The sequence below is a fragment of the Macrobrachium nipponense genome, chromosome 15 (assembly GCF_015104395.2).
Source record: "Macrobrachium nipponense isolate FS-2020 chromosome 15, ASM1510439v2, whole genome shotgun sequence".
Lineage (NCBI taxonomy): Eukaryota > Metazoa > Arthropoda > Malacostraca > Decapoda > Palaemonidae > Macrobrachium > Macrobrachium nipponense.
The window spans coordinates 33,665,472-33,693,266 of NC_087208.1; the positions used below are offsets into that span (position 1 = coordinate 33,665,472).

General features: G+C 44.4%; 1 protein-coding gene across 4 annotated transcripts in view; it reads right to left on the bottom strand.

Moving 5' to 3' along the window:
* LOC135227072 (TBC1 domain family member 23-like) overlaps nt 1–27,795 on the bottom strand; it is an 88,494-nt gene that overhangs the window by 55,084 nt on the left and 5,615 nt on the right. For all 4 annotated transcript variants that reach the window (XM_064266897.1, XM_064266900.1, XM_064266898.1 and 1 more), the window contains exons 2-3: nt 7,039–7,138; nt 4,836–4,950 (exon numbers count right to left, since the gene is read on the bottom strand). In XM_064266897.1, the coding sequence (XP_064122967.1) occupies nt 4,836–4,950; nt 7,039–7,138 (215 nt within the window). The remainder of the gene's footprint in view (nt 1–4,835; nt 4,951–7,038; nt 7,139–27,795) is intronic.

Here is a 27,795-nt window from a genome sequence, read left to right on the forward strand (position 1 = left end):
CCGTCCTTTTCAGCGGACGTGATGCGGTATGAGAGCTCCACCCCTTGCGCGGGGAGGAAGCTTCAGAAGAAGAAAAGCACTCCTTGAGAAGACGTGCACGCGCACGCTCCTTGGCAGTCTGGGTATGTTCGTTCAGAAGCTGCCGAAGGCACGCCAGATCGGTGGGGGTTCCTCGTAACCCTCCTTCGACTTTCGACATGCTCTCTCCCCTAATCTGGGAGTCAAGCAGAGGTCTAGGTCTAGAGGCGGAATGAGGCCGATCTGACGCACCCTCCACTACACAAGGGGCACTTTCACTGCCACTTCTCTTCACTTTGCTCTCCAGAGCTAACACTTTTGATTCTAAGTTACGAATCGATTCAAGAATTAGCGATAAGTATTACCTTCTACCGACACTGTCTCAGGGCCGGAGGCAACACTACAGGGGTAGGAGCATAATCTACAGAAGGAGGGTTAGCAGGAGAATAATTTAAATCTTGCCTACCTGAAACACTCCTGGAGGAAGACCTCCTTAACCTATCTCGCTCAAAGTTTCTTAAGATAGGTTTCATACGCCTTCCATTCCGACTCTGTTAGTCTTTCACACTCCTTACAACGACTTTCAAACGTACATTCATTCCCCCTGCAAACTTTACAACAGAATGTGGGTCTACTGAAGCTTTTCAGTAGCCCTACCTCTACATTCAGACATGGAACAAAATCTAGCGCTAGCAGAACTAGACCCTGACATCTTGATCAAAGAAAAATCAATACCAAATTCAATTCAAACCAAATTCAACGTGTGCCAAGCCACCGATCCAATTCAGATACCAAAGAAAAACCAAAAGGGATACTCAAGTAGCTAGTAAGTTTCCAAAATCTGGACGGAGGTGCTGCAAACAGGTGTTTCCAGCACCGGCGACAGAAAAATTATGTATAGAAAATGGGAATGATTCCTGATACCCGCCTCCCAGCGGCGGGAATGGGTACTAACCACCTGACTACCCTGCGTGTGTCGTAAGTGTTTAAATTTCTGTCGGATTCGGAAAAATACAGCTATATATATATCGACAGGTAAGTTTCATGAACAAAATAGGCGATTGTAAAAACCTCGGGAGTGCGGATCCTGTACTACCTCGATGGCCTCCTTCTCCAACATTTGCTGCACCAGTCCAAGAAGGATCTCTCTCTTTACAGGGTCCTTGTATCTCGCCGACAGCTCCCTCGGAGTCGTCGTCAATGGAGGTCTGTTCTTGAAGGGATAAGGTATCCTTTCCTCAGCATTGTAGGGACCAAGAATCTGCTTTCATTGAAGCCCATGCTCCGAGAATCCCAGAAGTCTGGCCCCTACTGGTGCTTGGAGGACTGGAATCTCATTTTGTGTTCTTCTTTGGAACTCTAATGGAAGATCTTCCTCTTTTCTCTCCGCGTCTCTTCCTTGGGTTCGGCCTAAAAGCTCTACCTCGAAAGGGCTGTTGGGCAGGGTTGACTCCCTCTTCGAAAACAGAAGCAGCTGGCCTAGGCTTCTTAGCAGAATGTACCAGCAAATCCTGTGTTGCCTTCTCAGTAAGCGTATGGGAAATGTCCTTTACCAACTGAGAAGGAAACAGCTGTTTAGTCAGAGGGGCGTATAAAAGAGAAGCCCCCTGTACTGGAGAGACTGCTTTGGTAAGAAAAGAACCAAAGACAAGCCCTCTTCTTTAATACTCCTGTCCCGAACAAGGCTGCCACTTCAGCCGATCCGTCCTGAACTGCCTTGTCCATGCATGCCAAAACACTATGCAAGACTTCTGGTTCCAAAAACTGAGGGTCTTGAGTCTTGTTGGCCAAAGCCCAAGGGAGCATCTAGGAAGTTAAAACTTCCAAGACATGGAATATTCCCTTGAGGAATGTCCATTTCAGACATTGTCCAGCTTGTTTTGGCTGCTGGAAGTGCATGCCTCCTTGCCGAATCCACCAAGGTCGAGAATCCGCTTCAGCGGATGAGGGAAGAGAAAGTCCCATAGATTCCCCTGTGCTATACCAAATCCCTCTCTTCCTGATAGCCTGGAAGGGGGGCAGGTAAACACAGTCTTCCCCGCCTCCTCCTTGGTTTTAAGCCAATTCCCGACCGACTGCAAAGCCCTCTTCATTGAAATGGTCGGTTGCATCTTCAAGAAAGAGGAGGACTTCGCAGCCTTCTTAATCGAAAATAAAGACCGAGGAGAAGGAGGGGCAGCAGGACTCAGAGACTCTCCAAATTCTTTTAACAAGAGGGCTGCTAGTGTCTTATAATCAGAAAGACCTGCCCCCTTGTTTTCTTCAGAGTCCGAAACATCCTCTAATTCTGGTTGAGTTTTATTCGGAGAAGAGTGCGCGACCGGGGGACTCCTCTCTCGGGAATGCACAGGGCTTGCAGCAACACCGGCTGCAACCTGACAAGGGCTACGGTCGCTTGTGCGACATCTTGAGTCCCTGCCAGGAGAAGGCCGATGTTGTTCTTTTACCCTAAGGTCCTCCTGACAAGAACGGCGGCCGCCTGTGCGACAACTTTCGTCCCTACCAGGAGAAGTCCTTATATGTCGTTCTCTTTTTTCATGATCAATTCCTTCCCGACAGGGGCTACGATCACCTGTGCACACCTAGAGGCCCTGTCAGGGGAAAATTGATCTTGAGAAAATCCCAAAGAGGAGCTTCCAAGTCCGCTTCAAATTCCGATAACTCATCCAAATTGTATTTTGGGTTGTACAAATAACCTTGCGCCTGCTTTCAGTTTCAGGCGATCTAGAACGCTTTACGTCCTTCGGGCTTTGCAGGCGCCTTGCGTCTCCATTCGGACGCTTCAGGCGCTTCAGGCGCTTTGCGCCTCGTTTCAGGCGCCTCAGGCTCTTTAGGCGCTTTGCTTATTCTTTCAGGCGCCTCAGGCTCCCTAGGCTCTTTGCTTTTCCTTTGAGGCGTTCTAGGCTCTCCAGGCGCCCTATGTTTTATATCAGGCGCTCTAGGCTCTCTAGGAGTTAAATATTTTCCTTTAGCCACTTCAGGCTTTTCAGGCGCGTTGCGCCTCATTCTTTTACTTGAAGAGCTTTATTACGCCATCATTTCAGGCGGCCCGGACGCCTGAGGCGCTCCAGGCGCTCCAGCTCCAGGCGCTTCAGGCGCCTTCAGGCGCTTCAGGCGCTTCAGGCGCTTCAGGCGCTTCGACGCTTTAGGCTCTTTGCGCTTCCTTTCAGGAGTTCGTGCGATTTCGGGAGTTCCAATTTTACTCCTCGATACGGACATCTCATGATAACTTTCTTCCTCGTAGGAAGTCCCACCCTATACACATCTTTGTCGCGACCTTGACGGCTTTTTGCGCTTGACAGTAGCCTGACGTCTGGCTGGCGCCAAGCTTCTGGCAAGCGCCTCGTCCGAGCTCTCAGATAGTTCTAACGGACGGGATCTTTTGATAGGGAGAAATCTATCCTTCCTTCTAGGCTGATCAGATTAAGAACTCCTACTAGGGAAGATATCTGTTTCTGCATCCTCTAACATCTTCGTAGCTACGTCTCTCTTTCAACCTCCGATGCAGGAGAAGAAGCTTCTGAATATACATTCTTCTTCCTCTTTTCCGGAGGATATTCTTCCGGAAATTCTTCAGGGCTTGAGTCGAATGAAGGAGACTTCCAAGTTCTCTTCGAAGGTCTCGACAATCTATCCGAACTCCATCCTTTTCTAGATGAGGAATCAGACGAAGAAAAACACTGTTTCAGGACGTCTTTCCAACGACTATCCTTGGCAGCCCGGGACGTAACTACAGGATCTGCCGAGGGGAACGCCTGACCGGTGGGGATTCTCTGAAACCTCCCTGCGGCTTTCGACATTCCTTCTCCACTGGTCTTGGGAGCTTGAAAGAGGTCTAGGCCTGGGAGCGATACAGAGCCGATCAGACGCACCCCTCCACTTCACTGGGAACACTTTCACTGCACTTACCTTCCAGTTCTTTGAATTTTTTTGCTCCAGTATGTTTAGTAAGCGAAGCTTTCAGACTCGCAATTTCAGATGTTGAGCTTGCCGAGTCCGATAATCGGGAAGGTAAAGCTGTATGGGAGGAAACAATAGGGTTATCAATAGGCAATAGTCCGCTAACTGGCTCGTTAGAGACCGACCTACTTACACTCTTGGAAGAGGCTTTTCTAGCTCTATCTCTCTCCAACTTTCTTTAGGTAGGAATTAAGCAACTTCCATTCCTCCTCATTCAAATTCTTGCACTCATCACATGCATTCAATTGAGAGCATACATTCCCTCTACAATTTTTACAAGAGGTGTGAGGATCCACGAAGCTTTCGGCAGTCTCACAAAACAATTCTCATTCACACACACTCTGAACGAAATCGACACGTCAGACATTATGAGAAATTCCCAAGCCAAATCCAAAAAACAGTCCACAATAGCGTATGCCAAACCAAAGATCCAATACGTCACCAAATAGCAGTCCAAAAGATCAACGGCGTAATGAAATTCGAAATTCAAGTCAGAGGAACTAGCAACGATGTTACTAGTACCGCGACAGAGAAAAATCTGGCTTAAAAACGGTAATAGTTCCTATTCCTGCCACCCAGCGGCAGGCGGCGGGATCACCTGACCTACCTGTAGTGTGTGCCGCGAAATTTGAATTTCTGTCGGGACGACGGAGTCTATAGCTAAGTATATATCTGACAGGGAAGTTGAATGTATGGAAAGTACAAAATTTCAACAGGTGTTATAAATAACTGTAAGCTGGGTAAAGTAATATTTTACATTAAGTGACAAGCAGTATTTCACCAAATAACCTGATAAAAATACCCAAGGTAGCCAAAATTCTTAAAATGGCTTTACATAAAAAGGAAAATTGTCTTACCCACAAGAGCTTTGCTGTCAGCTCTTATGAGGCCCTGTTCTTGTAGATCAAAGATTTCATCAAACTGTGTAAAATTACTTAGCTTACTCTTTCCCCCTAAACAAGTGTACCATATCTGAAAAGAAAAAAAAAAAGTTTGCTTGTTAATGGAACCTTTCCACAATTGTTTTGGAGATTTAACTTGCAATGTTATTTCCCCTATACAGTACAATGTAGAGTAACACTTTATTTCACAACAGACTCTAGTTTCATGTGACTAACAAACACAATGACATTTCTAGGCTTTATTCAATTTTCTATTGTTTTATCATTCTAGGCTTTATTCAATTTTCTATTGTTTTATCATTCTAGGCTTTATTCAATTTTCTATTGCTTTATCAGTTTTCCTGTCTTCCCCTTAGCTGAATCCCTTACATTTATAGCTAATGTTGGCTTGCCACTTCACAGACATTACTTCTCATCTTGATACTTTCCTTGGTCTTTCTCTACCTTTACACTAAAATTATACAAAGTTTGTTAGTGTTGTCGTAGAGCTGGAGGAAGGAATGAAAGGAGTCGAACAAGTGCTTTCGTGTATTTTTCACACCATTTTATTCTCTCCCTAACACTTTCGGGCTTTCTCTTTCATGATCATTCCATATACATTTGTTAATAATTAAAAGACCCAGTATCTTCTGTAAAACTACATACGTACCCCTATGAGACCAATTAACAGATAAAATGTCACAAATGGTTCAGGTGTGGCAACAAAGGTGCCTCCTCTAAATAGCTGCACTCATGAATATGTTCAGTGACCTCAAGAGAGTGTCACTGCAACTTGGCCGGAGTTCTGATAGCATAAGCCTCCAGCCCCATCAGATCCCTAAGACTATGAGGAGGAGCCCCTACTTCCTAAGAACAAGAACAACAAAACCAGCCTTCCCCAGTCATTGGTAATAGAAATGTGTTGCCCAATCAGTTCCATCATTACCAACTGAAAAGCACGAAACAAAGATGACTTTGAACGGAAACAAAATTCCAAACTATTGTCACCTGTACCAAAGGACTCACTATGATTAAAAATAGCAAAACTAGTAGAACCTACAGGAGAGCCAGCACAAACACAATCTTGCAAGTCTGAGGCTCTGGGTGACCTTTTTCCACTGCAATGGATGGATGGATTATGGAATTTTGGGCATAGCCCAAGCGCTGGGACCTATAATATCATTCAGCGCTGAAATGAAAGTATGGCTAGATGGAAAAATGAGAAATGAAATGAAATGAAAATGATAAACTGATGACAATCCTGCACTTGAATCCACTGCAATGGGGATAAGCCCAAACACTCTTTGAATGGAAGGTAAGGACTGCAGATCCTAGACATAATACAAGAAGAACAAAACTGGTGGGGATCCTTAATCACAGAGGACATACAAGTAAAGTGACCATACATTAACCCTTAGCTTTCACACCTTCTTTGCTAACTTTTCTTATATGCCTCCACTTCGAGTAGTATATAAAATGCCATCCATATATACAAATAAGAGAAGGAAGTTCAAAAAGGAAGTCACACAGAATGTAGCTGATCATCTGTAAATGAAAGCAGCCAAAGAACAAATACTTGCATAGCAAGCGAATATGAGTTTAACACCACTCACCCACTGCTGTCAATATATATTACCTTGTTACCAACAACCAATTTCAGCTCTTCACTAGAGAATACTCCTAAATGCAGTAAAGACATGGATGTGCTAACCGATCAATATGAGAGAGAGAGAGAGAGAGAGAGAGAGAGAGATCTTTTTCTCTCACTCTTTTTGTCTCTCTCCAACCCTGGCTCCAACCTGCTGGTTCACTGACTACCAGGTCTAGAACTGTAAAAACTGTGAATATAGTGTATGCAAACACTATGCCACACAAGCAGGCTACAAATAACTGAGCCTAAGGTTGAATCAGCATACCAAACCCTCACTCCACCATTCATGAAATCTTTCAGCCAGCCAGCAAGTACTTTTAACCTCATCGTTTAATCAGTTCACTAAGCAACCATACATTTATCATCTATAGTGCCCAGCCTAAAGTCTTCACTCAATATTGACTGAATACAGTGTCTGAGCATGAACAGCTAATCAAACAGCATCACAGATTAAAAAAAAAATTTCAGATGCTTCATATGAAATAAAACATAATCAAGCCAGCAGCAAAATAAAACATTCCTACATACCTCAGCACGATGTTCCTCAGGTAATATTCTGCCCCTGGTGATCCCAATAAGTTCTTGATCATCCACACCCTCATGCAAGGCAGATTCTAAGGCCAAAAGCCTGTAATAAAAAAAAAATCATTTGTAAAGTACGCTACAGTTTACTATAAAACTATGTCTAAAATAACCTTCCTTTATGACTCTGGGCAAGAACAATCATTGTACATATTACTGCATAAACATGCAATTCCACAGCTACATATAGAAATGACAAATTTTGAAGTTAAGGTAACGGCTTAGCCTATCAAAACTTAGTAACATACAGTACAGTCCCTGTATGATTTCATAGCTCTCCCACTTCTCACCAACCAATATTCCGTTTCATTGAGGTTAGATGGTGAGAGCAATACAATCCCAATATGCTAAAAGCCTTATGATTATACCCAAAATGAACCAGAGGCATTGCATTCATTAGGTGAAGGATCCTGAGAAGGTGAGACGTTGTTAATGCTGTTTTTCCATGACTGCATTTAAAGGAGCTTTTCTTTTTTCTTTTGTTAAAGAGGGAGGAATAGCTGCATTACTTTCTCATGGAAGACATCAAACTATAACCACACCTAATTGGTCTTTATAAGGGAGAAGTAGTAGTAGTCCTTCCTTCAACTGATGAACCATGCTGTCAACCTACCTTACCAAAAACATTTCAAAGTTAGGTTACATTATCGAAAGATAAAAGGAATGAAACCCTGTGGGCTCATTACCACTGCCACATTTTTTGGCTAGGTTTGGGAAGGGTCTTTCAGCCCAACCTGGTATCCTAGGTTAGGACAAGTTAGTAAACACTGGGCAGGATGTAATCTTGAATACAAAGGCGATGGATATATTAGAGACGATTGAAAGGGGGTCAAGAGGGACCTTGCTGGCTCCCTTCCCTTTCCCAGTATGAGGCAGTATTCTAGATTGAGTCAGGTGTGTTGTTTGCTATAATAACTTTGGACACAGTTTCAAGCTTTTTTTTTTCTGTGATTACTACTGGTTACACATAAGAACAACACATTTTTCCACTAAGTGGAACCTCGACGTACGAAAGTCCCTACTTACGAAAAATCCAAGTTACGAGAGCAAAGACGAAGAGTTTTTTGCTTCTGTATACGAAAATAATTCAAGTTGCAAAAGGGTAAAGTCCGAGATTCGGCCAGACCACCGAGAACAATTTTAAAACTTGCACACCGCCAACTGAGTAGACTCGCCACCATCCTCCCACTCTCCCAATGGTTCCTGATGCTAGCCACCGCCGTAAGATCCTGCTCTCCTATTGGTCAGCATCATGCCTCTATGTAAAGGCGTTCCTTGACCATTTTTTGCAGCAGCGTTATCGTAAACACTGGAATTCGTTCATTCACATTTATTTAGTTTGTTAACGTAAATTCGTGTTAGTGATTCACTTTCGTTGTACTGTAAGTTACTTTATTGTGTTGTGTGTGAACTTAATTACTTACGTCATTAGCCATGGGTGCCAAGAATGTTGCTGAAGTTCACGGAAAGAAGAGGATGCTTTCTATGGAGAACGAAGATGGAGATAATGAAGAAGTGTTAATGTTTTCTGCCATTTGTTACTGTGTTTTGTAAAGTTTAGTGTTAATGTTTTCTGCCATTTTTTAATGTGTTTCGTAAAGTTAAGTGTTCATGTTTTCTGCCATTTGTCCTCCTCCTCTGTCGCCACTTTCGGAGATCGTCTCACTCGAAAGGTAAGGTTCCACATTTTACTACATATGTACGTACATGTACGTAAAGTATTTCTTGTACCATGTACACTAATATGTACACTTTATTTACAGGTACGTACTACAATAAAGGTTATGTTAGGTATTGAATGGTCCAAATTGTTGTATTCATTGTTTATTGGTCAATTTAGCTTTATTATAAAATTTACTGTGGTGTTTTTGTAGGGCTTGGAACCAATTAGGCAAATTACACATAAAACGTCAAGATATGAAAAAATCAGGTTACGAAAGCCACTTAAAACGGATTAATTTCGTATCCTGAGGCACTACTGTGCATCTTTGACAATTCTTGTACGTATATTCAAATATAATTACCATTCCTGTTGATATAATTCACTTGTTTTTGGTTACCCCCACCCATAAAGATACTAATACTACATGATACAAAAATACATAACAATGTCACCTATTCAGTGTGATCCAGTGAGTTATAGATTTTAACAACAAACACCAATCTTAAATTATAAACTGGTGAAATGTGTTTTCCTAATATTTGAGAATGTGAATTAAGAATATGATATTGTTATGATACAATAAAGTTTGTTCATACTTACCTGGCAGATATATATATAGCTGTATTTTCTGAAGTCCGACAGAATTTTAAAACTTCCGACACAATATACGCAGTGGTCGGCCAGGTGGTTAGTACCCATTCCCCGCCGCTGGGAGGCGGGTATCAGGAACCATTCCCATTTTCTATTCATAATTTTTATTTCCACTGTCCCCTGAGGGGAGGTGGGTGGGTACTTGATTATATATATCTGCCAGGTAAGTATGAACAAACTTTATTGTATCATAACAATATCATTTTGTTCATGAAACTTACCTGTCAGATATATATATAGCTGAATCCCACCTTTGGAGGTGGGAAGGGACAGAATAGAAGGATTTTAGGAAACAAATGCATGCAGATGATTTACATCTTGGTTCCACCTGTTAGCATAGCTGGCTTCGTGGTTACTGCCACGTAAGTCTGCTTGTGCTACTAGAGTTGCCAGCGAGGTAGAGACCTATATAGCTGGTGCACTCCAGATGATCTGTCAACAGGGGCGAGACCACGACGTGACTAGACCATATTGACCATACCATGAGGGCTAAGAAGTAAAATAAATATGATATTGTAATGATACAATTAAGTTTGTTCATACTTACCTGGCAGATATATATATAGCTGTATTTTTCCGAATCCGACAGAAATTTAAACACTTACGACACACGCAGTGGGAGTCAGGTGGTTAGTACCCATTCCCGCCGCTGGGAGGCGGGTATCAGGAATCATTCCCATTTTCTATTCATAATTTTTTATTTCCACTGTCTACTGGAGGGGGAGGTGGGTGGGTACTTGATTATATATATCTGCCAGGTAAGTATGAACAAACTTAATTGTATCATTACAATATCATTTTGTTCATGAAACTTACCTGTCAGATATATATATAGCTGAATCCCACCTTTGGTGGTGGGAGTAGACAGAATAGAAGATTTTGGAAACATATATATTGCCAGATAATTGATATCTTGATTCCTTACCTGTTAGCATAGCTGACTTCGTGGTTATTTACTGCCGCGTAAGTCCTGCTTGTGATACTAGAGTGCCAGCGAGGTAGAGACCTATATAGCTGGTGCACCTCCAGATGATCTGTCAACAGGGGCGAGACCACGACGTGACTAGACCATATTGACCCATACCATGAGGGCTAAGAAGTAAAAATACAATATATATATAAAAATATATATCACCACCTGACCCACCTAGCCAAGTTAAGGTGTGTTAACTAAGGCTTAAGAGTTAAGAAGTCACCGTTGTCGGCGACTCAACTACTAAATTAAGAGCTCTTCCTAACCATTTTCTACAGGATAGGATGAGTGGTACTTCTTGCCCCCAAGATTGTGTCTGCAGACAGTATGGCCCTAGCGAGCAGCAGATCTCATATGCCATCTTCACATCTCGCAGGGAGTGTGAATTGAACAAAGAGTTGCTTCGCTAAAACATGGTACTCAGGATGTTGCTGAGTGCCATGCTCTGTGAAATGCTTCCGAGGCCGCGCCCTCACCTCGTGAGCATTCAAATCAAAAGATTTCAAATCTTTGTGCACACAAAGAAGGAGCTTTTTTGAAAAGACCTCCTTAACAATAAAGCCAGGGTGTTCTTCGATATGGGCAAGTCTGGTCTTTTCGGAACACTGCAGATTGTCCGTACGACTTCGACTTTCTTGAGTTTTATGTAGATAAAACTTGAGAGACCTGACAGGGCACAGGACTCTCTCTGGCTCCTGCCCACTAACTTGTGCCATCCTTGCTTCCAAGCTCCTGGCCCAAGGACAAAACGGGTTTCCAATCTTAGGCCATAACGAAAGCTTAGAGAGCACACCGCCTGTGTTTCGCTAAGCCAAACTTGTGACGATGGCTTTAAAATCCTCACTAACCCTCTTTGTCGTTCTTATGGGGTTTAGAAAAATGCCTGTCCTGATCACATGCAAAGACGTTGACAGGTAGGAGATGTTCGAATGCTTTGACTCAGACTTCAGACCATGTCGAAGTTCCTATTTGAAAGCTTCGATCTGGCATGCCAGTCAGTCCGTCTGTACTAACGTCAAGGTGACGCGACCAGTTGACCAGTCCAGACGAATCAAGGACCGAAGGCTGTACCCTGAAGACATAAGGCACTATTCTTCGCTGAAGGATGGTGTTTTGAAATGCCTGGGCGATTCAAGCTAAGCAACCTTGGGGGTGTATCAACGCAAAACCCAACGTCGTTAGCGAATCACAATCCTGAGCCAACTCCTGACTCGAGCTTCTGTGCCAGATAAAGGAGCGAGGAGCAAAAAGGCGATTTCGAGTCCCAAGGACGAATGCCTGACGTCCAACCTGGTCTCATGTTAAACGATCATCGGGGGTGTATAAACGCACCGACACTTCGTCAACAAGAAACCAGGGCTACTATATGTCCCTCCTGATCTCGCACGAGTGTCCCTGCTCCGAGAAAACGGTGAGGACAAAAGTAGATGTGAGGCGAGTTTTCGAGATTTCACAAGGAACTCAAATATCCGTGAAGCTTGTTGGTTTTGACCGAAGCAAATCTCTGAGCCCAAGAGGCCGTCAACAACATATTTGCCGTATTCTTAATAGTTGTGACTGCCAGCTTATCCCATTCTTCAAACGGAAGGGCAGACTGCAATCTATGCTGTCAACATCCTCGATAGTCCTGAACGTAATCAGACTCAGAGCGGAGAGTTTATGGTAACTCTTCGTGTTAAAGGAGACGACTCTCTCGACAAGGTCCTTGGAAGGACTGACCTCTGGACTCTAGGGTCTTGAAGTGCCAACAGGGGCGATTAGCGTCATTGTCGCTCCTGTGGATGATATATCATCTTATATTACATTTTCCTAAGCGATTGAAAAAGGGGAAAAGACGAAACATACCATCCCCTTCAATAATCATAAGGATGGCTTTAATGTTACCTCCGGCTCCCCGGATCGAGATAAGGGAGTGCAAAGAAAAGCCTCGTCGTCCTCAACCTACGAAGAGATGAATGAAAGGACGCCCTCAAAGCTCACAAACTCTCAACATACTTCTAAAGAAGATTCCACCTCGAGTCAGTAGTTACTGCCTTCGATCGGACGATTCGAACGGACTTTTTGCAATCCTTAACGAACCTCTAGACTCTAGAGGATCGTTCCATTCTAACGCCTGTTGTTAAATAGGCTCTTTTTCGGTTTCTCGTCTAAACCCGAACCGGGACCTTCGAAGTAAGATCCTTCCTAGATAATGAGAAGAGCTGTGGAAGATCAGAGTTGATATGAACTGGTTCCAAAAACTCGTTTCGTGTGACTGGAGGACTACTGAATTGCTTCCACTTTCTTTCAGATTATGATCCAGGACATCTGAACCCCTCCCCAGATGTCCGGCAAACTTCCTTTCTATCACCGCTCAAGAGATACTTAACGCACCTAGAGATGTTCAGAATCATTCCCTATATCTTTATAAAATTTCAGTTTTCCCGGTAGGAAAAACTGTAGAGTCTGAATTGCGTCTATTCAGGGAACCACTATCTTTGGAAGAATGGTCCCCAGCAAGCTCATCCATTCCCTACACAGTATGTTTACTTCCCTAAGTAGGCTGGCGCTTTACATAAGCAAGAGATCATTTAATAGTGGCGCAATGTTGTGGTAGACTCGTAGTCCTATACCGTGCGGTTAACGAGCACCGAAAGGATAAGATATCTCTGTAGAAAATATTTAAGGCCACGAATGCAATGTTTATTCATTCATGTAAGAAAATCCCCTCACTCTGTAGCTACAGTCCGTGATTGTTGGCAGAGATACAGTTCGTCAGTCATCCCGTAGGAAGAGAGCGTACTGCCAGCCAGAGATACGTTTATCAGTCCAATCACCTCAGGGAGAGAGACTTAACCTACAGCGCATGACAGTCGAACGAGTTGGTACTGCTCCGTTTGGACTGGAGGCGAGGAGGTCAAGGACAGTGCCAGCATCAGCTTACTTCGTCCGTCATCGTCGTCTCTTACTTTATCCTGTGTTGCCAGCTGCCCTATTCTTGAAGAAAAAGGTTCGTTATTTTTAGCATAAAGAGACTCTCAAGACTGGTATATTTAATCGCGAAACAGAAAAAAAACGCTAAGTATATAGATGCGTTTGTGTCGTCAGAACACTACCATACAACTAAAAGATAAATCGGAACTCTGGAAGGCTGGCCAGTGATACCGATAAATGTCTTAAAAATGGACCATAGCACTCTCGGTTGCCATCCGAAGAGGTAACTACAAGCAAGCGTATGACTTGAACAACCAGAAATGAAAATAACGCAAGGCAAATTATTAAATTATTCACAATAAAGTTTGTTCCTACTTACTGGCAACATATATTAGCTCATTCGGAAATACAGCTACATACATATCTGACAGGCAGTTTCATGAACAGACTTAGAGATCGAAGCAGTCAGCCTCAAGCTTCTTATGTTATTTGGACATAATGTTCATTGACGTAGTCTCAAGTCTATTTCTGTACGATTTCTGCGAATGACGAATGAGAGCTCTTCCGAATCTGTCAATAAGAGCTTATTCGCTTACCAATATCAAGTTAATGAGATGTTTTGTCATGAGAACTAACCCATGTAACGTACAAAGAATATTTTTGTCATGAGGGATACCACTTACTTTACAAAACGATAGTATATTGTCAATGGGGAAAGTAACTGAAGGACAAACGTATCCAGGAAAGTCGATCATTGTTATTTTCCGATTCCCTTCTCGACGAGAAGGGCAAGAATCCTGTTTAAGAGACTGGGCTTACGTCAGGTATTACGACGATGTTCAATTCGGCAGCGTAGTCCCCGACTAGAACTAACAAAATCTTATCATCTGAAAGCCCTTTCAGATGGGCTAAAAAGCTGGCAAAATTATCCTGGAAAGGAAGAAACTCTCCAACCAGCTTCCTCTCCCGTATCACACTAATGCCTGCTAAGCTTTAAAAATTTATTTGCATATGGAAAGGCAAGTCTGTCTTGTGCTTTCCTGAAGCGCGTAACTTTTGATGATGCCTTTTGCAAGAATCCTACTGAACGTTGCCGAGAGGTCCTGACTGCAGGACATCGAGCCTTTATAACTCCGTACTGCCTTATCGCAAAGTCGACTTCGGTAGTGGGCACTTAATTTATTGGCAGAATGGCAAAGCTGCGGTAGAGCAAACAGAACGTCCCTTGACTTTTCTTACTCCATCCACCTAGCTAAAGCAATATTAATAATTGACAGAGACCGTCTTGATTCACGAAAACCGATGATCTTGTCTGGGTTTCGAAGAAGTTGTCTGTTCACTTAGCTTCTCCGAGCACTGCCTACTTCACATTCTTTGCAGGTGAGGTATAAGATAGGTATGACGAAGGTAAGGTAAAATTCTTATAGCCCAAATCTGAACAAAGCTTGAAGAGTTCAACAGAAACGTTCAGCCAGGCGACACACCTTGCGTGCGATTTTGTTGCATCCTCGGCGTCCACTGGAGCGCGCAGTCGCGTCCACTTGGAGCGCTCTCGGCGTCCACTTGGGGAGCGCTCCTCGTGCGTCCATCTGGCGCGCTAAAGCGCTCGGCGTCCACTGCACGCACCGCTCGGCGTCCACTGGCGCGGACGCTTGCTTGCACCCGCGCGCGCCCTGGCTTGGGCGTCCGCTCTCGAAGCTTACTGCTACTGGACTTTCTTTTACGTATTCTCGGTTGAAAGACGGACACTGATCAGCGACGTTCGCCTTTGTCTTACTTCTCACTGAAAACGTCATAACAGAAGAGAGAGAGAGAGAGATAGGACTGTTGAAGCGTCCTCTTCTATACAGCTTTCTATTTAATAGAGCGCGAGTCCATCCCGAAAGCTCCAACCCCCTGGCGCTTTGGAGGACGCGTTCTGAGACTGAGAATCAATCCTCAGGAATTCGGGCATCTTCAACGCACTTTAGTCAGTCTGGGGATTTTCATCAGAGACTGGCCCGAAGGCACCCAAAATCGGTGGGGTTCCACTCGTATACCCTCCTTCGTCTTTCGACATGCTCTCTCAGCTGTTTCTGGGAGTCATAGCAGAGGTCCCGGCCTAGAGCGAAACGAGGCCGATCTGACGCACCCTCCACTCACAGGGTATCACTGCACTTCTGCAGCTTCACTTTTAACTCTCTAAAGCAGCACTTTCGATTCTATTTATGAATCGGGGGAGTTCAAAAAGGGCGAATTTCTCTAACAAGACACTGCTTAGGCCCGAAGGCAACACTGCAGGTTGTGAAGTAACATTACAGGAAGTAGCACTTCACACAGCATTAAGGAGAGCGAGCTACCTCTCGTAGACATATACTAGCCCTTAGGCCTATACTACCGGGTGGTCAAAATAAAGTCTACGGAAGTGTACTACAGTTCACTACCCTGACTTTTGTACTGATTAATTGCGTACATTACGAAGCTACGTCCTTCCTTACGGATTAGACATGTTTTTACTGATTAATTGCGTACATCGCAATCATACGTCTTCCTTACGGAATAGAACAAAGTCTCACACTCCTTACATGACAATCTCAACTATAGAAAAAGACCTACCCCTCGTACATACCAAGTGCGCAGCTACCGAGCTTACGGTAGCCCACCCGATCTTTGCAACATAACCCCGTCTGAAAACGAGCCTAACTAATTCAGTCTTATTTTATGCAAAATATCAAAATTCAAATCAATTTTAGATAGCGTATGCCTAGCCACAATCCAGTGAATAAATCACAAGACAATTAGGATACTTAGCGGCTAATGAAGTTTCAAAATCCTAAGACGGAGGGGGGGGGTATGAAAACAGGTGTTTTCAGAACCGGCGACAGAAAAATTATGAATAGAAAATGTGAATGATTCCTGATACCCGCCTCCCAGCGGCCGGGAATGGGTCTAACCAATGACATCCCCTGCTGTGTCGTAGGTGTTTAAATTTTCTGTCGGATTCGGAAAAATACAGCTATATATTATATTATCTGACAGGTAAGTTTCATGAACAAATATATTTATACTATATAGCACCACTGACCAACCTGCCAAAGTTACGGTGTTTTAACTAGGCTTAATAGTTAAGAAGTCGCCGTTGTCGGCGACTCTCAACTAATTAAGACTCTTCCTAACCATTATTCTCCAGGATAGGATTGAGTGGTACCTTTCTTGCGACCAAGATTTGTGTCTGCGAACACTATAGGCCCTAGCGAGCAGCAATCTATCTGCCATCTTCAATCTCGCGGAGTGCTGAAGGGAACACAGAGTTGCTTCGCTAAAACATGGGTAACTTCAGGATGTTTGCTGGAGTGCAATCGCTGTTGAATGCTTTCCGATGCCGCGCCTCCCGCGTGAGCATTCAGATAAAAAGATTTCAAATCTTTGTGCAAACACAATGAAGGAGCATTTTGGAAAGGAACTCCTTAACACTAAAGCCAAGGTGTTCTTCGATATGGTCAAGTCTGGTCTTTTCGAACACTGCAGATTGCCCAATTGCTTCGCTTTCTTGAGTTTTATGTAGACAAACTTGAAGACCCGACAGGGCACCAGGAACTCTCTCTGGCTCCTTCCCCTACTTGTGCATCCTTGCTTCCAAGGCTCCTGGCCCAAGAACAAAACGGTTTTTCCATGCTTAGGCACAACGGAAGGCTTAGAGAGCACACTCACCTTGTGTTCTCTAAAGCCAAAACTTGTGACGATGGCTTTAAAAAATTTCACTAACCCTCTTTGGTCGTATCTAGGGTGGTTAGAAGAAAGGCTTCCTGTCACATGCAAGAGTTTAATAGTGGAGAGGTTCGAATGCTTTTAACATCAAGAAATTCGACTAGTACGTCTAAGTTCCCTATTGAAAGCTTCGTCTGACATGCACATCATCCCTTTCTGTACTAAAGATTTCATGACCGACAGTTGCCCAGTCACAATCAGGACTGCAAAGGCTGGTACCCTGAAGACCATAAGGCACGTATTCCTTCGCTGAGGATGAGTGTTCTGTACTGCATGGGCATTCATCTAATCACACCCTTGGGGGTGTATCAACGCAACACAACGTCGTCAGCGAATCAACTCCTGACTCGAGCTTCTGGTGGCCAGTAGTAGGGCGAGGAGCAAAAAGGCTATTCAGTCCCGAAGGAAGAATGCCCGGACAGTCCACCTGGTCCTCATGTTCACGATCACATGGGTGTGTATAAACGCAAGAACCGACTTTGTCAACAGAGAAACTCTGGCTACTATATGGCGCCGATCTCGCACGAGTGGTCTGACTCCGAGAAGAACAGGTGAGACAAGAGTAGCTGGGTGAAAGCGAGTTTCGAGATTCCACAGAACTCAACATACGTGAAGTGCTTTGTTGTTTGACAGAAGACGCAAATCTCTGAGCCCAAAGGCCGTCAACAACATATTTGCATATTCTTTAATAGTTGTGACTGGCCAGCTTATCCATTCTCTAGACGGAAATGGAAGACGGTAATCTTATTCCTGTCAACATCGCGATAGTCGACGTAGTCAGACTCAGAGCGGAGAGGTTATAGTACTTTTCGAGTTAGAGTAGACCGACTCTCCTCGAAGGTCTTGGAAAGTGAACTAGGAGGTATGTGACCTCTGTGATCCAGATTCTGAAAGGCCAACATGGGCGATCAGCGTCATTGTCCGCTCCTGTGACGTCATAACTACTCTTATACATTTTCCTAAGCGATTGAAAAAGGGGAAAAGAGACTAAACATCCATCCCCGTTCATTCATAGGATTCGTTTAAATGGTACCGATCCGGATCGAGATAAGGGAGCCGAGAAGAAGCCGCCTCTTCGTCCTCACATATCGACGCAGAGAATGAAAGGTCTCCCTAAATTCTACACGAACTCTAACTTACTTCTAATCAGCAATATTGCCATCTCGGAAATGAATAGTTGGCTGCCGGTCGATCCGAGACGATTCGTACGACTTTTGTGCAATCCTGTACGACCCTGTAGAGGATCGTTTATATTTTACGCCTGTTTGTTAAAATAGGCTCTTTCTCGTAACTCAACAAGGACCGAGAGAAGGATACTTCTTTCTTAAGATATGAGAGAGCTGTGGATATCAGAGTTGATCTGACCACTGGGTTCCCAAAAACTCGTTTTCGAGGACTTGGAGGGACTACCGAATCGCGTTTTACTTCTTTCAAGATTAAGATCCAGGACCTCTGAAACCCTATCCAGATGTCCGGCACCTTCTTTCTATCACCTCAGGTGAAGACCGCACTGAGAGATTTTTCAAATCATATCCTAAATCTTAATAATTTTTTCAGGTTTTTCCCGGTAGGAAAAAACTGTGGTCTGAATGCAGTCTATTCCGTGGAAACAAACTTCTTAAGGAAGAAATGGTCCCCAGCAAGCTCATCAATTCCCTCCCCGAGTATGCTTACTTCCCCTAAATAAGGCTGCGCTTTGCCATAGCGGAAGCAATAAAGTGCAATGTTGCGGTAGACTCGTGTTCCATACCGTGCGGTAACGAGCCACCGAAAGCTTAAGAGATAACTCTGGTGAACATAGTAAGCAAAACGAATGCAACGTTTATTCATTCACGTAGAAATCCCCTCATCTTAGGCTAAAGTCCGTGATTGTAGACCGAGATTCAGATAGTCAGTCATCCCTGCAGGAGAGACGTACCCGTCAGCACAAGAGATACGGTTTTATTCAGTCAATCCCGCAGGAGAGAAAGAAGAACTAACCTACCGTACAATGACAGGCGCGGGCGATCTGTTTATGCTCTGTTTGGACCGGAGACAGACACAGCGTGACAGCAGCAGGCCAAGCGCTTACGAACAAAAAAAAAAAAAGAACGTCGTCTCTTAACTTTGTCTGGGTTGCCAGCTACCCTATTCTACAAGAATAGGTCCGTTTATTTTTTGAGGCGAAAAGACTCTCAAGCTGGTATATTTTAACGTAACAACAAAATGATAGTGTGATTATGACAATTAAGTTGTTCATACTTACCTGGCAGATAAATATATATAGCTGTATTTTTCCGATCCGAAGAAAATTTAAACACCAGTACTACACACGCAGTGTGAGTCATGTGTTATTACCCTTCCCTTCCGCTGGAGGCGGGTATCAGGATCGTTCCCATTTTATATTCATAATTTTTATTTCACTGTCTCCGGAGGGAGGTGGGTGGGTAACTTGATTATATATATCTGCCAGTAGGTTATGAACCAAACTTTATTAATTGTTCATTACAATATCATTTTGTTCATGAAACTTACCTGTCAGATACTATATAGCTGAATCCACCTTTGGTGGTGGGAGTAGACAATAGAAGATTTAGGAACTATATATGCGATAATTGATATCTTGATTCCTTACCTGTTTAGCATAGAGCTGATTTCGTGGTTACTGCCCGGCGTAAGTCCTGCTGTGCTTACTAGGTTGCCACGAGGTAGAGAACCTATAAGCTGTGCACTCCAGATTATCTGTCAACATGGCGAGACCACGACGTGACTAAGACCATATTGGATATGACCATAACCTGATGGCTAAGAAGTAAAATAAATAGATATAGAATATATATCACCACCTGACCCCCTAGCCAAAGTTTAAGGTGTGTTAACTAAGGCTTAAGAGTTAGAAGTCACTCGTTGTCGGCGACGCACTACTAAATTAGAGCTCTCTCCAACTATTTTCTACAGTATAGGAGGAGTGTACTTCATTGGCCCCCAAGAATGTGTCTGCAGACACGTAATGGCCCTAAGCGTGCAGCAAGATCTCATATGCCATCTTCACATCTCCATGGAGTGTGAATTGACAAAGAGTTGCTTCGCTAAACATGGTACTCTCAGGATTTGCTATGCGCATGCTCTGTTGAAATGCTTTCCGGCCGCGCCCTCACCTCGTGAGCATTCAATTCAAAGATTCAAATCTTTGTGCAACACAAAGAAGGAGCTTTTTTGAAAGACCTCCTTACCAATTAAAGTCGGGTGTTCTTCGTATGGGCAAGTCTGGTCTTTTCGGAACACTGCGATTGTCCGTCGACTTCGACTTTCTGAGTGTTACAGTAGATAAAACTTGAGAGACCTGACGGGCACAGGACTCTCTCTGGCTCCTGCCCCCTAACTTGTGCCATCCTTGCTTCCAATGCTCCTGGCCCCAGGGACAAAACGGGTTTCCATTCTTAGGCCATAAAACGAAACGCTTAGAGAGCTACACACGCCTTAGTATTCTCTAAAGCCAAACGCTTGTGACGAAGGCTTTAAAATCTCACTCTCAGGGTGTTAAGAAAATGCCCTCCTGTCTACATGCAAAAAGTTACCAGGTATGAGATGTTCGAATGCGTTGAGACTCAGAACTTCAACTATGTCTAAGTTTCATCTTGAAAGTCTTCGATCGGGACATGCAATCAGTCATTCCGTCTGTACTAACGTCAGGTGAACCGCCCAGTTGACGCAGTTCAACGAATCAAGGACCAGGCCGGCTGTACCCTGAGACATAAGCCACTATTCTTCGCTGAAGTATGAGTGTCTGGACTGCCTGGTCTATCAAGCTAACAAACCTTGGGGGGTGGTATCAACGGCACACAACGTCCTTGAGCGAATCACTCCTGAGCCACTCCTGACTCGAGCTTCCTGGTGCCAGAGAAAGGAGGAGGAGCAAAAAAGCCGATTAGTCCCGAAGGAACGAATGCCTGACATTCCCCCAACCTTGTCTCATGTTAACGCGATCATCGGGGGTGTATAAACCAACAGACTTCGTCAACAAGAAACTCAGGGCTACTATTTCTCCTGTCTCGCACGGTGTCTGACTCCGAGAAAACAGGTGAACAAAGAGTAGATGGTAGAGCGAGTTTCGAGAAAAAATTTCACAGAACTCAAAGATCGTGAAGGGCTTTGTTGTTTGACAGAACAATCTCTGAGCCCAAAAGGCCGGCAACAACATAATTTGCGTATTCTTTATAGTTTGTTACTGCAGCTTATCCCATTCTTCACGAAAGGGAAGACTGCAATCTTATGCTGTCAACATCTCGATAGTCTGACTAGTCAGACTCAGAGCGGAGAGGTTATAGGTACCTTTCGTGTTAAAAGGAGACCGACTCTTCTCGGAAAGGTCCTTGGAAGTACGTGACCTCTGTATCTAGGGTCCTTGAGGCCACCATGGGGCGATTAGCGTCTTGTCGCTCCTGTTGTTGATATAATTCATCTTATTACATTTCCTAAGCGATTGAAAAGGAAAAGAGACAAACATCCATCCCCGTTCAATATCATAAGGATGGCCGTTTAATGTACCAGCTTCCCGGATCGAGAATAAGGATCTGAGAAGAAGAAGCCATTCGTCCTCAACCTAGCGAAGAGATGAATGAAAGACGTCCCCTAAAGTCTTCCACAACTCTCAACATACTTCTAAAGGAAAGATTCCACTCGGAAGTCAGTAGTTTCTGCTGGCCTTCGATCGAGACGTTCGAACGGACTTTTGCAATCCTTGATAACGAACCTCTAGACTCAGAGGATCGTTCCATTCTACGGCCCTGTTGTTATAATACTCTTTCTCGTAACCCGAACCTGACCGGAGAAATACTTCCTAAGATTAGTGAGAGAGCTGTGGAAGATCGGAGTTGATATGACCATGGTTCCAAAGCTCGTTTTCGGGGAGGACTGTAGGACGACTGAATTGCTTCAACTTCTTTTCAGATTATGATGCCTGACGATCTGAACCCTCATCCAGATGTCCGGCACCTCTTTTCTATCACCTCAAGAGATACTAACGCACCGAGAGGATATTCAGATCATTCCTAGATCTTTAATAAAATTTCGGTTTTCCCGTAAGAAAACTGTAGAGGTCGAATTGCAGTCCTATTCATGGAATACAAACTTGCTTTAGAAGGAATGGTCCCCATGCAATCTCATCCTTCCTCAACAGTATGTTTACTTCCCTAATAGGGCTGCGCTGTGCCTTAAGCGAGAGACATATAATAGGTGCAATGTTGTGGCTAGACTCTTAGTCCTATACCGTGCGGTAACGAGCACTCGAAAGGACGTAAATATCTCTGTAGAAAATATTAAGGCCAAACGAATGCAATGTTTATTCTTCATGTAAGAATCCCCTCAATCTACGCTAAGTCCGTGATTGTAGGGCAGAGATTACGTTCGCAGTTCCAGAAGACAGGAAGAGAGAGACGTAACTGCCAGCACGAGATACGGTTAGTCAGTCAGTCCCGCAGGAGAGAGATATCTTAACTGCCGCCGCATGACCGCGAACGAGTTGGTACTTGGCTCTTTGACCGGAGGAGAAGAACTTGACAGCAAGCAGCTTACGATCGTCCGTCATAGTCCTCTCTTAACTTATGCCTGGGTTGCCAGGCTACCCTATTCTATGAAGAAAAAAGGTCCGTTTTTTTAGCATAAAGAGACGTCTCAAGCTGTTATTTAAGCAAAACAAAAACGCTAAATATATAGATGCGTTTGTTCGTCAAAACCTACCATACAACGTAAAGGATAAATCGGAAACCTCCCTGGTAGGCTGCAGGTAAGGTAACGATTAAACTGGTCCTTAAATGACCATAGACTCTCTCGTTGCCATCGAAGAGGTAACTACAGCAGCGTATATGACTTGACCAACCAGAAATAAAATAACGCAAGGCAAAATATAAAATTTATATCACAATAAAGTCTTTGGTCTCTACTACCTGGCAGACGTATATATAGCTAATTCGGAATACAGCTACATACCTATCTGAACAGGCAAGTTTTCATAACAAAACGTAGGAGAATCGAAGCGTCAGCTCAAGCTTCTTATGTATTGGACATAAGTGGTTCATTGACGTAGTCCTTGACAAGTCTATTTCTTGTACGAGTTGCTCATGACGAATGAGTAGCTCTTTCCGAATCTTGTCCAATAAGAGCTTATTCGCTTACATATCAAGTTAATGAGTGTTTGTCAATGAGAACTCCCATTTACGGGACAAAGGATATTTTGTCAATGAGGGATCACACTTACTTGACAACGATATATAGTGTCCAATGGGGGAAGTCACTGAATTGGACAAAACACGTAATCGGAAGTCGAGCTTTTATTATTTTCCGATTCCCGTCTCAAACGAGGTAGGTGGGCAAGAATCCTAGTTAAGAGACTAGGGCTTACGTCAGGTTGAACTACGAATTTTCATATCGGCAGCGTAGTCCGACTAGGAACTAACAAAATCTATCATCTGAAAAGCCCTTTCAGATGGGCTAAAAATCTGCAAAATTATCCTGGAAGAGGAAGAAACTCTCGCAACCAAGCTTCCTCTCCCGTATCCCACTAAATGCCTGCTGCTAAGCTTAAAATTTATTGCGTATGGCAAAGCGTCCTGTCTTGCGCTTTCCTGAAAATCGTACTTTTGATGATGCCTTTGCAAGATCCTACGAACGTTGCCGAGAGTCCTGACGTGGGTCAGGACATCCAGTCCTTTATAAACCCGTAACTGCCTATCGCAAAGTTTGACTGCGTAGTGGCAAACTTAAAATTTTATTGGCAGAATGGCAAAAGCTTGCGGTAGAGCAACGAGAATTTCCCTTGAGCTTTCCTTAACCCATCCACCTATGCTAAACGCAATATTAATTGACAGAGCCTCTTGAATTCACGACACCCGATGTCCGTGCTGGTTTTCAAAGAAGAATTTGGTCTGTTGCCACTTTAGCTTCTAAGAAGCACTGCCTACTTCGCATTCTTTTGCAGTGAGGTAGAATGTATCATCGAAGGTAGAGGTAAAAGATTCCTTTTTAAGCCCAAATCTGAAACCAGTAGCTGAAGAGCTCAACAGAAACGTTCAGCCAGGCGACACACCTGACGTGGCGCTGGTGCACTCTCGCGTCCACTGTAGCGCTGCTCCGGCGTCCACTGAGCGCGCGTCGGCCGTCCACTGGAGCGCGCTCGGCGTCCACGGAGCGCTGCTCGGCTCCACTGGCGCCTACTGCTCGGCTCCCCTGTCGCGCGCTTGTCTTGCACCCGCGCGCCCTGGGCTGGGCGTGCCGCTCTCAAAAGCTACTGCTACTATACTTCTTTTACGTAATTTCTCGGTGGAAACGGACCAGTTCAGGCGCCGTTCGCCTTCCTACTTCTCATGAAACGCATCAACGAGAGAGAGAGCGAGAGAGACGTGAAGCGTCCTCTTCTCATAAAGCTTCTAATTTAGAGGGCGCGAGTCCATCGAAAGCTCACCCTGCGCGGGAGGACGCTTGCGGAGGACGAGAAGCAATCCTTCAGATTCGTGCACGTGCAGCACTTAGGCATCCTGGTTATTTTCATCGAAACTGCCGAAGGCACGCCAGATCGTGGGGGTTCCTCGTACCCTCCTTCGCTTTCGATCTATGCTCTCTCGCCTGGTTCTGGGAGTCAACAGAGGTCCCGGCCTAGAGGCGAAACGAGGCCGATCTGACGCACCCTCCCTACACAAGGGGTATCACTGCACGTCTTCTTCACTTCACTTTTACTCTCTACAGCAAGCACTTTCGATCTAAGTTATGAATCTAAGGGAGGTATCAGAGAAAGGGCTAATGTTCTTCTACAGACCACTGCTTAGTTCCCGAGGCAACACTGCAGGGTTAGGAGTACAATTACAGACAGTGCCTTCACAGCAATGAAGGAGAGCGACAGCCTCTCGTAGCCATACATGCTCCGGTAGGCCATACTCCAGGGTTATTGCAAATAAGTCTCAGGAAGGTTTACAGGTGTCACTACCCTGACTTTTGTTACTGATTTTGCGTACATACGAATCATACGTCTTCCGTACGGAATTAGACATGTTTACTGATTAAAATTGCGTAAATACGAATATCTTCTTCCTACGGGAATAGACGAAGTCTCACACTCCTTCAGACAATCTCAACAAAGAAGAAAGATACCATACCCCTCGTACATACCAAGTGCAATCTACCGAAGCTTTCGGTACCACGCCCTATCTTTGCAGACAACCCCGTCTGAAACTAGCCTAAACTAGATTCAGATATTTTATGCAAAAATGAATCATTCAAATCAATTTAAGATAGCGTAGCCTAGCCACAATCCAAGTAATAAATCAAAAGACAATTAGGATCCTTAGTGCGGAATGAAGTTTCCAAAATACTAAGACGGAGGTACTCGAAAACAAGGGTGTTTTCAGCACCGGCAGACAGAAAAATTATGATAGAAATGGGAATGATTCCCTGATACCCGCCTCCCACGGCTGGGAATGGGTACTAACCACCTGACTCCCACTGCCCGTGGTGTCCGTAGTGTTTAAATTTCTGTCGATTCGGAAAAATACAGCTATATATAATCTGACAGTATTTTCATGAACAACGCTGAATTATAGATGCCTTTGTGTCGTCAGAAACACTACCCATACAACGGGTAAAAAGATATCGAGACTCCTGGAAGGCTGCAGGTTAGAAACGTGTAAATGTCCTTAAATAGACATTAGACCGCTTCTGTTTGCCGATCCGAAGAGGAACTCAGCAAGCGTATCTGAATTGAACTCAACCAGAATTAAATAACGTAAGCAAAAAATGAAATTATATCACAATAAAGTTTGTTCCTACTTACCTGGCAGACATATATATAGCTGATTCGGATACAGCTACATACATATCTGACCGGCAAGTTTCATGAACAAACTTAACAGAGATCGAAGGCAGTCGAAGCAGGTTCAGCTCAAGCTTCTTATGTTATTAGACATAAGCGTTCATTGACTGTCTACAGTCTTATTTCTTGTACGAGTCTGCGATGACGACATGGAGCTCTTCCAATCTTGTCAATAAGAGCTTATTCGCTTACATCAATATCAAGTGTAATGAAGATGTTTGTCAATGAGAACTAACCGTTTACGGGACAAAGAGATATATTGGTCAAAGAGGGGATACCACCTTACTTGACAAAACGAAAGTATATTGTCAATGGGGAATGTCACTGAATTGACAAAACGTAATCCAGGGAGTCGAGCATTTAATTTTTTCCGATTCCCGTCTCAAACCGAGGAGGGGCAAGAACCTGTTTAAGAGAATGGTCTTTACGGCATAGTAAACGACGATGTTCAATTCGGCAGCGTAGTCCCGACCTGAGAACTAACAAAATCTATCTCTGAAAAACTGTTTTCAGATGGGCTTAAAAAGTCTTGGAAATTATCCGGAAGGAGGAAGAAAATCTCCAACCAGCTTCCTCTCCGTTCACAACTAATGCCTGCTAAGCTAAAATGATTGGCAGTATGGCAAAGGAAGTCCTGTCTTGCGCTTTCCTGAGAGTGTCCTTATTGATGAGTGGCCTTTGCAAGAAATCTACTGACTTGCCCGGAGTCCTGACTTACAGGACGTCGAGCCTTACTAACCCCGTAACTGCCTTATCGGCAAAGTCTGACTGCGGTAGTGGCAACTTAATTTTTGCAGAATGGCAAAGGTTGCCGTAGAGCCAAAACGATATCTTCCTTAACTCCATCCCACCTATGGGAAAAGCAATATATTGACAAGGACCTGAATTCACGAAACCCGATGTCTTGCTGGGTTTCGAAGAAGAGTTTGTCTGTTCACTTTTAAGCTTCCTCCACCGAAGCACTGCCTACTTCACATCTTTGCAGGTGAGGTAGCAGGTATCCCCGAAGTAATAGGTGAAAAATTCTTTATGCCCAATATGACATATAAGCTTGAAGAGTTCAACAGAAACGTTCAGCCAGCGACACAACCTGGCGTGCGCTGGTGCACGCTCGGCGTCACCTGGCACGCGCTTCGGCGTCCACTTAGCCAGCGTCGGCTCACTGGCGCGCGAGCTCGGGCGTCCACTGGGCGCTGCTCGGCGTCCACTGGAGCGCGCTCGCGTCCACTTGGCGTGCACGTCGCGCACCTGAGGCCAGCCGAGCGTCCAGGCGTCGCTCGTCCAAAGCTTCCTGCTACTATGACTTCTTTTACGTATTTTCTCGGTGAAAGACGGGACAACGAGTTCACAGCCGACGTTCGCTTCTTACTTCTCATTAAACGCATAACAGAGAGAGAGAGAGAGAGAGGAGGACGTGAGCGTCCTCATTTCTATAAAGCTTCTATTTAGAGGCTCGAGTCCTTTCCGAAAGCTCCAACCCCTGCAACAGAGAGGACGCTTCAGAGGAACGAGAAGCAAACTTTCTGGATTCGTGACGCGCCGCACTTTGGCAGTCCTTTGATTTTCATCAGAAACTTCCGAAGGCACGCCAGATCGGTGGGGGTTCCTTGTAACCTCCTTAGGCTTTCGACTACTCCTCCCGCGGGTCCTGGAGTCAAGCAAGGTCCCCCCGGCCTAGAGGCTAAACGAGGCCGATCTGACGCACCCTCCACTACACAAAGGGGTGATCACTGCACGTCTGCACTTCACTTTTACTCTCTAAAGCCAAGCACTTTTCGATTCTAAGTTCGAATCCGAAAGAGTATCATAGAAGGGCAATTCCTCTTACAGACACTGCTTAGGGCCCTAAGCATACTGCATGGTTAGAGTAACAATTACAGAAGTAGCATCTTCACAGCAATGAAGGAGAGCGAGCAC